Source organism: Nestor notabilis, unplaced genomic scaffold (assembly GCF_000696875.1).
Source record: "Nestor notabilis isolate BGI_N333 unplaced genomic scaffold, ASM69687v1 scaffold31562, whole genome shotgun sequence".
NCBI lineage: Eukaryota > Metazoa > Chordata > Aves > Psittaciformes > Psittacidae > Nestor > Nestor notabilis.
This window is the reverse complement of record NW_009917501.1, coordinates 1-11,935: the sequence shown is the minus strand read 5'-3', so window position 1 is coordinate 11,935 and position 11,935 is coordinate 1. Positions and strand designations below refer to the sequence as shown.

At 43.9% G+C, this 11,935-nt stretch overlaps 1 protein-coding gene across 1 annotated transcript; it reads right to left on the bottom strand.

Moving 5' to 3' along the window:
* Nucleotides 1–1,477: 1,477 nt before the first annotated feature.
* NFS1 (NFS1 cysteine desulfurase) lies at nt 1,478–11,794 on the bottom strand (the record flags this gene model as incomplete). The annotated part of the gene is made up of 11 exons (XM_010009265.1): nt 1,478–1,837; nt 2,455–2,544; nt 2,672–2,755; nt 4,060–4,141; nt 4,306–4,411; nt 5,788–5,945; nt 7,237–7,371; nt 8,525–8,618; nt 9,618–9,770; nt 10,988–11,071; nt 11,655–11,794. Coding segments are annotated over 11 exons (1,190 nt in total), but the record flags the coding sequence as incomplete, so codon positions are not given.
* Nucleotides 11,795–11,935: the final 141 nt, after the last annotated feature.

Sequence of the window (11,935 nt, the reverse complement as noted above, 5' to 3'; positions counted from 1 at the left end):
ATGGGGAAAAGTATCTCAATTATAAATTCTTCCTCATCATTTATTAACAGTGTGAATGAGTTTCCCAAGCCTTTACACATAGAATTTATTTTAAATCTTAGCACAGTTCAGCCAGAAGGTGGATTCAAAAAGACTGAAAGAAGCCAAGTTTGTCTTATCTATAATTTCTTTATCATCCATAAAACACAAAGAACAATTTCATAAACATATAGTTCTGAAGCATACTGGGAAAACATTATCACATGCTTAATCCAGAAGACATCTAAAGCCCAAGAATAAACCATCATCCATAAACCACCTCTAAAGCCTATTTACACATATGTTTTAAAAATGTGATGAAATATAAGGTGCCAGCCCTACAATATTAAAACTGCTACAGCTAATAGTTTCAAATAGAACAACTGAGGATTAACTTTGCATTACAACCAGCCAGATCTGTCCTTGGTAACAAAAAAAGCACAAGCTTCTGTAACACAATCCACCTTGTGAGACTTCAGCTTTTACATCACATGGTTCATCCTCGAGGTAGATACCATCCAGAACTGAAGACGTACTGTCTGTATTACATTCAGCAGCTAATACAGCATCCATCAGTCAACAAAACCAATTTGAAAGCTGTCTGCATATGCAACTGAAACAAAGGCACTTTGCAATACAGGGTTAAGTTTCCTACTGGAAAGATCAACCAAAAGAAAAGAGAAACTCTGATAGGAATTAATCTCATCAAACCCTGTTGAACAGACACTTTCCCCAGCATCTGCAGGGAACGGATTCCCACTGAAGTCTCTAGTCAGACAGAAGTACAGTCTGTCACACAGAATATACTCCAGACAAAACATACAGGCTCCACCAGGCAAGACTCCCTGAAGTGACAGAAGCCAACAGCCCATAGGCAAACAGGGAGTGACAGCAAAGGACTCATCATGAAAGGAGGGGAAAACACACAACAAAAAACCCTAGACTGCATTAAGACATTGCACTTATCTGCTCTGCCCACCACTGCTACCACTCATGTTCCAACTGAACTAGTGCTGCAGCTGAGGCTGACATATTCTATCCTATCCCCCTCCCACAGCCATTCCAGTTTTCTTCCTTTACTGAGAAGAAAATTGCATGGATAAACACAACGGAGGGGACAGCAAACTGCATCATCATTGCATCATCAACTCTGTAACACAGAAGATGTTTTGGATTAATGCACACTGGTCTGAACAAGCATCACAAATACTCAGTTTAAGAAAAAAACATGTTCTTATCTGCACGTACAACTTAACTGAGAAGGCACATGGCCACTCTGAGACATCCTTTTCCTCTAGAAATGCTGAGCTGCTTCCTACCTGAGCATCTCTCACCATACAACACATCTGAGCAGCACAAAGGCAGCGGCTGCTGCAGGATGCCCACCTCAAGCAGAAGAGATATGCAGCCTGGCTGCAGGGCAACAGCTACACGGGTGTTCCTCTCACCAGGACTCCACTTGCCCACGAGTAACACACTGATTTCAATTTCTTATCACAAAATGCATTGACAAATTAATTCTGCTTTAGCATAAATTTTTGTGTGTTGGTATAAATGCAGTGGGTGTTAAATCATCCTGCCTGTCTCTAGGATAAAGACTAATTTTGTTTTCAGCTTCTTAGACTCTGTGATCACAAAGGGTCATTTTCCAGACAAATGGCAAGTGTCAAAAATTGGAAGTGCTGCATAACTTGTTCAAGAATGTACAGAAAACACATTTTAATCCACATCTAGTCCACGGACAGCAATGTTTTCTCAGTGCTGAGTCCATTTAATGCTTTTGAGGTCAATTCCATCCTGCACCATTTCCCAAAGAGGGCTGTAAAGAAAGGAGAAAAATGAGGGTTAAAACACACAGGACAACATCAACAACAAGAAGCTAACAGACAATTTTATCAGCTACGCAAGAAGCCAGGAGGTACCCATCTACCTGCCTTCCCCTTCTGGAGGTCAGTGAGCTTCAGGTGATCAGTCCTCAACTGTGTCCTCTGCCCAAAGTACAAGAGGTGAGAGGGCAGGTTCTCCACCTCATGTCCTACTCCCACTTAAGGCATTAAGTACTGGTGTCTTAGAGGCTGAGCCCTCGTATTTGACACTGTCCAGGTAAGTCAGGAGTCTTCCACTTTTACCAAAATAAAACAACTCATGGACAACTTACATAAACTCAGTAATACCATCTGTGGCCGAGAAACTTCCAGGCCCTGCCCTATGTGCCTGCCCTACTTGCATTCTTACCCTGACAAAGGCAGGATCTGAGAGAAGGTTTGTTTCCTTCAGAATTTGTCACTGCTGTAAAGATCAGCCCCCCTGCCCACTCCCTGCTTATACAGAGACACCACCAGATTTTTGAGACAAGCAGTTACTTTCAACTAAATCCAACTCTTAAATGACTACCACACTGAAGAAGCCTTTACATTCAGTAAGATGGTGGCTCACCTCATTTCCCTCAGCCTCTTAACATGCTGTATGCACTTCTGCACTGTGTAATCCACCTCCTCCTCTGTAGTGAAACGACCAATGCCAAATCTAAAGCACAAGAAAACCATCAAGGACTGGAATGACGTGCATGAGGAAGGGTGGAGCAAATCCACCAGCTACTTTTAGACAGAAAAGAAAAATACTTGGAAACATTAGGAAAGACCACTCCACACACCTTATAGATGAGTGAGCCAAGTCTTCGTCTGCTCCGATTGCCCGCAACACATAGGAAGGCTCCAGAGAAGCTGATGTGCAGGCACTGGGGAGAAGGAAGGCAACTGTCAAGCTTTTGTTCACATGCAGATGCCACACTGAAGTAGTACTTCACTAACCTCCTCCAACAAAGAACAGGTCGCTTACAGACATTGCATACTACTAGGACTCTTTACAACAACCTGTACTGGCTTTCCCAGCCTCTTAGAAACCACCAGGGAAGCAGAAAGAGTGGCATTTCTGCTATTGAAGAGAAAGAAGGAATGGGAGGGTAGTAGAGGGGAATGAGGTTTATAGATTAGGAGAAGAGAACACCACAAATAAAACAATGAGAACCAATGCAATGCCAAGCAGAAGCAGTGGGAATGCAGACTATGAGGTGGCTGAAGTGAAGGCCATGAAAAAAGACAAAGGAGCCAAGAAAAACCAGCCAGAGAAGGAAACAAACAGCCAGAACATTAAAAAAGCGGGGGGGGGGGGGGGGGGGGAAGCCTTTACAAGCTGCTTTTTGGCAGCAGAACAAATAAAGGAAAAACAGTGCACAGAGCAATCCAGAGCCAGATGATCTAGTTACAGTCAGCAGCAGAGAGAACTTCCATCTTGAGCAGTAGGCAAAACTGGTTCCATGTTGTTACTCAATTTTTACAGGCAGCAACATGCAGCACAAAGCAGAGCCTCAGAGAGACTTTCAAACTGCAGAAGTGCTCAGCCTCAGAGTGTCATGTGCAGACTCGTTCTTCCCGTTCACAGTGCCAACATATTTGAATCAAGATCTGCTGACCGCTTTGTTCTCAAAGGTGAGGGAACTTACACTCCACTAACTTCATCAGAGGCACCAAGTTTGTCTTAGAAAGGTTACTCATTGCTCCTGTCGAGTCAACAGAGCTTCATCAAGTATTCAAAAGTGTACTGAATTTTCCTTCTGCACTACCAGCTAATTTAGTTCCAGTATTTGTCCAGCCAGTTACAATCTGCCACTGCTGTGAAATCCCACTGAAGGGCAGAAACTGCCCAAATGCTGGCAGCCTTTAGAACGAACAAGTCACTGGCACTTACATGTCAAGGCTATCACAGGTAATCAGTCTACAAGGCTGGCAGGGAGAAACTTCTAGATTGGTTTTCCTGGTTTTGTTTGGGGTTTTTTTTGTTAAGTTTTTTTTTAGGGAGAGCAAGCTTGACCTTCGTTTGAAATGTGGCATTTAAACATCCCAGAATGCAATCAATGCCAGGCTGACTCAGTAACCCAACACACAGCTACAGGGCACAGAGACCACTCCTTAGTTTGTACCTCCATCAGATGTCATTTTCTCTCCAAAATACACTGCTATGCTGCCCACACATTCCACCCACCTTCCTGAAGAGAGAGCCACGTCTTTCAGAGCCATCAGTAGACTCTCCCCTTCCACATATGCAAAAGATAAATTGATGCATCCTACAAATAAATAAAACAGAAAATAAAAACTTCCATCTGCTGAAATCGAGAGTAAATCCTACCCCATATGGCAGCATTTACACAGTGTGTAGCTAAAGTGCACTATTCAGCCATGGCCACTAACAGTGACAGTTCCAGCGGGCTCAGGACTTTGCTCACATTACCTGGGTAGCGATGCTCTCTGTCTCCATTCATAACCACATCAGGAATTTCACTCATTATTCTTGTAACCAGTCGTTCTGCCAGCTGTGAGACTCGCTTATGGTCATACTAGCAAAGAGACCAGAAAAGAGACCAGAATAAAAACGAGAGCACGATTTGACTTTGCTGAAACTGCTTTGTGCCACCAGCCGTGTGCAGGTGAAGTAACTTGGTTTGGTGAGAGCAGGGAAAGAATGCATCGGAAACAGAAACTGTCAAACTTTGCCTACTCTACAGACTGTTCCAATGGAGAATTACCACTTTGGTCCTTGCTAGCTCAGCCTCCAAAAATACCCCAAACCATTCAGAAAGATCTGTATGTGCAAGCTGCGAAATTAGCCTTCATAAAAGCACCGAGTTCTTTGTGTTTAAAGACAAGTCAGGTAATGCGTAAGATGACGCATTTTGCAATACAAAAAGGGCATCTATTATGATAAGTGCCCCTTATTTCCCTCAGAGCTTTCAAACTGTACTACATAAAAACATGGTCTTGCAAATGACTCTGAACTCTGCTTTTACAACACGTAACCTACACAGTGAGAACTGCCCACAGACAGTGTCTTGTTCTAGACCGAAACATGACGTCCCTCACCATACCCTACTGCTTCTGAAGTGCATCAGCTCTGATGCAGACAGACACACACATGCAATTCACGCTTGTTTACATGCTTGAAAAACCTTTAGTCTCATATATTACTCGATTTAGTAATGCCAAAACTCGGTCAGGCAAGGAAGAGAATCCAGACGTGAGACTCATGCAGCCTCTAACACAGCTTCCAAAACTGCCCAGCTCAGACGGCAGATTCCTGCCTGTCTCCCAGGAAGAAGCTTGATCTTGTACATACAGACATCTGGCTTATGCATCCCATAGGCACTATATTAAAGGATTCTTACATTCCAGCTGTGAGAAATGCATTAGTGCCCACAAACAGACAGAGCAGCACACAGAGGCTTAGACACCAGACCAAGCAAATAAACTTTACTGTCCAAGCTAGGAAAAAACCCCAATTCTTAGTTGAAAAGCTGCAGAAAACTTGAACTTACATACATTGACTAGGTGTTACAATGGGGTAGGAAGTCTTAATTTTCTTCCAATATACATTACATAAACATGATTTATTTCATTTCAGAGATGCTGCTAATAAACATGTGCAGAATGGAGAGCTGAGTACAAGCACTTACACCTGTATTTCACTAAAACTGTCAACAGTAAATCTGTTGTAGAAAAACAAGATTCAAACCACTTCAAGAAGAAAATAAACTTATGCTGAAAATCACCTTCCAACTGCCCAAAACATCCTTGAAGATCTCAAAACATTTATTCGATGTTACAACACAAGAATCCAATTTAATTCAGGCACATGGACACAAAAAGACTTAAGGAATCTGAGACCTGCCTGGCTACATTATGTATTTTCTGGAATCCAGGACAATCTCCCACATACCTCCATCTCCTGCTGTGCCACCTCACACGCTGCACCCAGGCCCACTGCTAAAGGGGTGGGTACTGTCCCAGACCTCAATCCTCTCTCCTGGCCACCCCCACTCTGCAGGGGCTCCAGCCTGACACGCGGCCGGCGACGAACATAGACAGCACCAACCCCTGGAAAACAAGGAAAGCTGGTTCAGTATACATCCAGTTCTGAAACGATGAACAGGGACTCCAGGGATTGGAAACATTCCTTATTTCCACAGAAAACACACATTTGGACACCACACTGGAGAAAGAAGTAGAGCACGCAGAGAGCAGCACAGTGTTTCCTAGGAAGTGGTGTCTGTTCCCACTGTTCACGTTCCTTCTCACTCATGCTCCACCCATGGGAGAAGCTTAGTTTCTCCCAGTGTGCTTGAGCTACCTAAGGACTCAGTACTTCCCTCTCACAATTCCTGTGCACAGATGAAGTTCATCCCTCTGCACTGAAGTTTTTATCTCATTCATCGATGTTCCCTCATTAACTTCCAACTGAAAGCTCTAGAACTCCTTTCCCTGGATTACCAAGTCGTAAGTAGCACCAGTACCCAATGGGCAGATCAGATGAGCCAGATCTGACAGCCAGGCAGTGACCCTCCCTAGTCTCCTCACCTAAAAACTTGATTTTCAAGCCTTCACATGCCTTGGCTTGTCCTAACAAGTGACTGTCACCACAGGAAGAATGGTTGCAACTTCTGCTCATAAGAAGTTGTGAAAATCTGTGTCTGTCACCTGCCCAAAATTACTGGTTGAAAACTTTGTCCTTGTCCAGAGACGTGACTTCAGCTCTCAGAACTCATACAGAAAAACACAACATACTGAAAAAACAGTAATTTTGCCTTTTGTTTCCGAATACCACATGGAACACAGCAAACCTGGTTTCTGCCTTTCTACATCCCGTGTTACAAACTAAATGGACTGTGACAATAGCTGAACTTCTACTATTTGTGAGTCATCTAGAAAATCCATAGCCAGATTTTAAACTCCATTCTGCAAAGATGCACAAATGGAGTTGGCAAAAAGAAGCCACTGGTAGTAAAAGGCAACCAAGTTGCAGTTGGGCCTAAACTTTGCCATATAACCCAGTGATTTCATTTCAACTGCTTCAGCGTCAGTGCAGCTTTGCACCAAGCAGATGACTCCTGAACAGCCACTCCTCCTAATGCTGTCACCATTATAAGACAGCATCTCTTCCTTCGGGGAAGCCACCTCACAACCCAGCAGCACTGAAGATCCACTTAATGCAGCTCCAAGTCTGGCAGCAGTGCTCGAACAACTTCAAAGTCAGTCCAATACCAGTCTTAGAATAGTTTTCTACAGTTAAGTAACTGTCACTAAGATAGACAGGTTTGACTTCATACGTTGTGTGGTTACCTTAAGGTAGGCATGAAACAAGACTCCAGAAAAGCACTTTAGTAAGTACCTTTGGGCCCATAAATTTTATGGCCACTGATGCTCATCAGATCAATTTTCATGCTGTTGACATCCACAGGAATTTTACCAATTGCTTGTGCAGCATCTGTGTGGAAGAAAACCTTACGCTCACGGCAGATCTCACCTGTAACACAGACACAAAAGCAAAAAAAAAACCACATTACCCAACTGGGATGATTCCAACGATTTCAACAATGACTCAGATTACAGCAGGGACCAGTTCTGAGGTGACAAGGGGAGAAACTGGTGCTGTTACGTTTCTTTTACGGTGAAGCATCTAAAGCTGTGTAGGAGCTACTCTAGCTGATGCCTAGCTGGTTTAAGCAGGTCAGCAGGTAAGAGGCCCCAGTCTTGGCCTATCAGACCCGTGACCAAGGTTTTATGGTTAATGAGGGAACCAGAGCTTGGCACCAAATACCTCTGGCACTGAAGAGTGGGATAGCACTAATGGCCTTAACAGGCCTGTAAGCAACTCACTGATAGTCAACTACTTACCAGTGAAGAACTATAACCTTGAAGAACCCTGGGGATAATGTTGCTTTGAGCACAATAAAGAACAAAAAATGCAGCAGCTGAGCAACAGGACCAGATGCCTGCCACAGACTGGAAAAGCAGCACCCTCCAGAATGATGCAGTATAAATGCCAGGGCAGAGGCAATGCCTGAAAGCTCTCTAAAAACTCAAACATCTTGAATACAAAGGGATCAGGAGGGGATATGTTTTGTCACTGCCATGGTGTTATCAAGGAATCACTGTGACCTGCTTTGCCAGACTGCTTTGAGGTCCTGCCTCCCCAGAGCCTGGCTCACCCTCTCCTTGTTCCAGAAACCTGGATCTTCAGTGACCTTTTAGCCTCCAAACCAATTGTTTATGACTGTATATGGCAATACTGGGGGGAAGGGGTGTCACTATCTCCTCCCACCCCAAATATTGCACGTTTCTCCTCTTAAAACTCTGTAAGTGTTCAATAACTTGTATGTCAACTCCATTGGGCCAGTTATCCTGTGCAATATGTTCATCCATCATACAATTCAGAATGAACCACAAAACACTGCAGCTGATTTGTGCTACGAAGCTGCAATTGCTGCAGTGTTCCCTGTAAAAGTACCAAATTTCATCCTCATTTCCCTTTTAAAGTAAGTTTTTTATTTGGGACAGCATTATTATTTATTCCTTACACCTCATCTTCTGCATCAGCAGCACTTGGCTATGAAAAGATTAAGTAAAATGAAGCAGAAGTGACATTCCCTGGCCTGTGGAAGCCACAGCGTACTTACCAATGTCCTGAATTGGCTGCTTTACTCCTATTTCATTATTCACAGTCATTATAGAAACCAAGCTTGTATCTGGCTGGAATGCAGCCTCCAGGTCCTAGGGAAATATTCAAACAGAAGCTGTGACTAAGAGCAGAAGCAAGATTCCTGTGCACACATTCAATTTGCCAGCAAATCCTACCCACCAGCCCTCTGGGTTCTGACAAACAGTCCTGGTGAGAGCACTAAGCCACATGAATGTCAAATTCTTGCAGGAAGAGGAGCGTGATCAACTGCATATCCTAAACCCTGGTATGCACCATGCCACTGGACTCGATTAAAGCAAGTCAGAACAGGCTTTTGCTGCATCTCATACATTCCTCTCAACTTCTTTAATGAATTAACCACCCACAAACCAGCTTAAACCACATAGAAACAAAGTGAGGCTGGCTATAAGGGAACTGCACTATATACAAGAAAGCATCATGGAAAGAAAGAGTCTGCCAAAGCTCCCAGAGAACGTGACTAACACTTCTGCACCTGCAAGCCTGATCCCTCTACCCACCACATACACACACCATCTCTCCAAGCCAGATGACAGGGCCAGAAATAAAAATGCTGTCTTGTATTGTAGGACACAAATGACAAAATAAGCTTATACAGCTTCTAAATCCCAGGGTTGAGGAGCATACACCCTGAAGGGTCAATGCACAGACTGCAATCTGAAGAGAGTATTGTAATCGCTGGGTCTGATGCCTTGAGTAGCTCAGATCATGAAATTTCACCACTAAACCCCTGCACCAAAGCCAGCTCCATCCTAGTCGTGTACTGGGCTCTCTACAGGGTATGCAGCAGCTCCACCTGCACGGGTATGAATGACAGCAGGTGAACAGTGAGATGAGAGAGAAATGTTTCTAGATGAGGAAAAGTCTAGAGCACCAGACAAAACAGAAGATCCTTCTCCAGCTGTGATGGAGATTTGACTGTGACTCTCATTCTACCTGGTGATATTTATCATTCTTTCCTCTTTATCATTAAGAGGATACAAAGTGCTCTGGAGCATCAGTATGAAGCAGAAACCTCCACTGTTCCCACTTTCTGCCAGTAAACCACTCACCTTCAAATCTATGAGCCCATTTTTTTTAACAGGTAGATACGTGACCCGAAAACCTTCTGTCTCCAGGGAGCGGCAGGAATCCAGCACACACTTGTGCTCTGTTTGTGTAGTGATGACGTGCTTTTTTCTGGACTTATAGAACCTTGCAACACCCTGTCAGGCACAACCCACAAACAAGAAATTTGTCATTCACCACTGAAGAAAACACGTTTTACACACCATGAACGGAAACAAGAAATTATTATTGAGACACAATTCACACGGGTATTCCTTATTTGCCCCAAATCATGAACCTGAAAGATTCACATTATATATTTCCACCAGCACTCGTTTTTCAAAGCGTCTCTTTTCAAATAGCTTGAGAAAGTGTTCACTGAGAGAAGATGCTATTAACAGAAATACTTTTTTATAAACACTTGCAATGGAGTCACATGCAATGGGAAGTCTGAACACCCACATGCTAAAGGTCAGAACACTGCCCAGTCTTGAGTCAGAAACAAGTTTGTAATCAGCATCTCCACTGTATTTCATGATGTCCTGGGTTCAGCTGTAACACTCATGTTTTCTCCTCCTTAGTAGCTGGTGCAGTGCTGTGTTTTTGACTTTCAGCCTGGGAACAACGCTGATAACACCGATGGTTTTAGTTGTTGCTCAGTAATGTTTACTCTGACCAAGGACTTTCTCAGTCTCACGCTCTGCCAGGGAGGAGGGGAAGGCGGGAGGAAGCAGAGACAGGACACCTGACCCAGACTGGCCAAAGGGCTATTCCATACCACAGCACGTCATGCCCAGTATATAAACTGGGGGGAGTTACCCGGAAGGCCCAGATCTCTGCTCGGGTCAGGCTGGGTATCGGTCAGCGGGTGGTGAGCGGTTGTGTCCTTTTCCCTTGTTATTTCCCTTATCATTATCATTATTGGTGGTAGCAGCAGTGGTTTGTATTGTACCTTAGTTACTGAACTGCTCTTATCTCAAACCATGGGAGTTCCTTTCTTTCGATTCTCCTCCCCATCCCTCCGGGAGTGGGGGGAGGAAGAATGGGTGAGTGAGCGAGCAGCTGTGTGATCCCGAGTTACTGGCTGGGCTTAAACCACAACACATGATAAAGATTCTACTTAAGCAGAAGGGTTATATTTGGTACATGCAAGATAAACATTATTACACTTTGTACTCAAACCCATCTCCTAGGAACCAAAACATCCCAGTATTTCCTCCACATATGTAGCAGAATACTATAATGAAGTAAATGCAGGAATGTAAATATCTGCTAACTAATCCAACATATTAACATTTCAGTTGCTGAAAGCTGTGTACTGTTCTTAAGAGCATAATTTTAACATAATGAATAACTACCAGTATAAACCTTTTACCTTAATTGCCATGTTATTTGCTTCTGTTGCACCACTGGTAAATATAATTTCCCTTGAATCAGCTCCTATTAAATCCGCAACTTGCTGTTTGAAAGACAAATTTGATTTGTTAAGATAAAACACAGTAAATTCACTGTAACAAAACACATGCAAAAGGTTTTCAAGAATACCCCCTTAAGCCTTGAAAGGATCACAGCTGGTATCTAATGAAGTTCTGCTACAGGTACTACGGTCTAAATATCTGCATTAATACAAAATACATAAGGGTCACCAGCAGTAGTGGTGTTAAGCATTAGGCTGCCATAAAGGAACATAAAAGTTAAGTAGACAAAACCCCAGTACATGTTACTTCCAAAACAATTTACAAAGTCCCATACCTAAGATTAGGAGAACGACAGAATATGGAGTTATCCCAATGACTGCAGCAGCAGCTTGTGACCTCAGGAAGCCAAAAATCCCAAGGCACCTTTGCCTGAAGTATTTTTTCTGCCATTTCAGTTCCCCCAATCTCACTATCTTTTCTTGCAACAAATCTGCTACCACAGAGCTACGTGAGGAGGAAGCTGCTAAACCAGCCCGCAGAGACCTAACTGCAACAGTTCATCATTGCCCTTGATTTACTTTCAGCACTGAAAACCACGACGACAGCAGAGAGCCGGAGACTCACCTTCCTCGCCTTCTCCATGGCAGCCTCGCTCTCCCAGCCGTAGGCATGTGTCCTGGAGTGCGGGTTGCCGTAGTACGTGGTCAGGTACGGGAGCATCCTGTCCAGGACCCTGGGATCCTGCGGGACACACACCACCCCGCCTCAGAGAATGGAAGGCATGTCTGTCCCCTCCACACATCCCACCTCCCCCTGCCCCAGGACTAGCACTGATGCTCCCACAGCATCTGGGTTTAGTTCAGGCCAGATTGTGAACACCAAGCTGTGTGGCTTGGTTGATACGC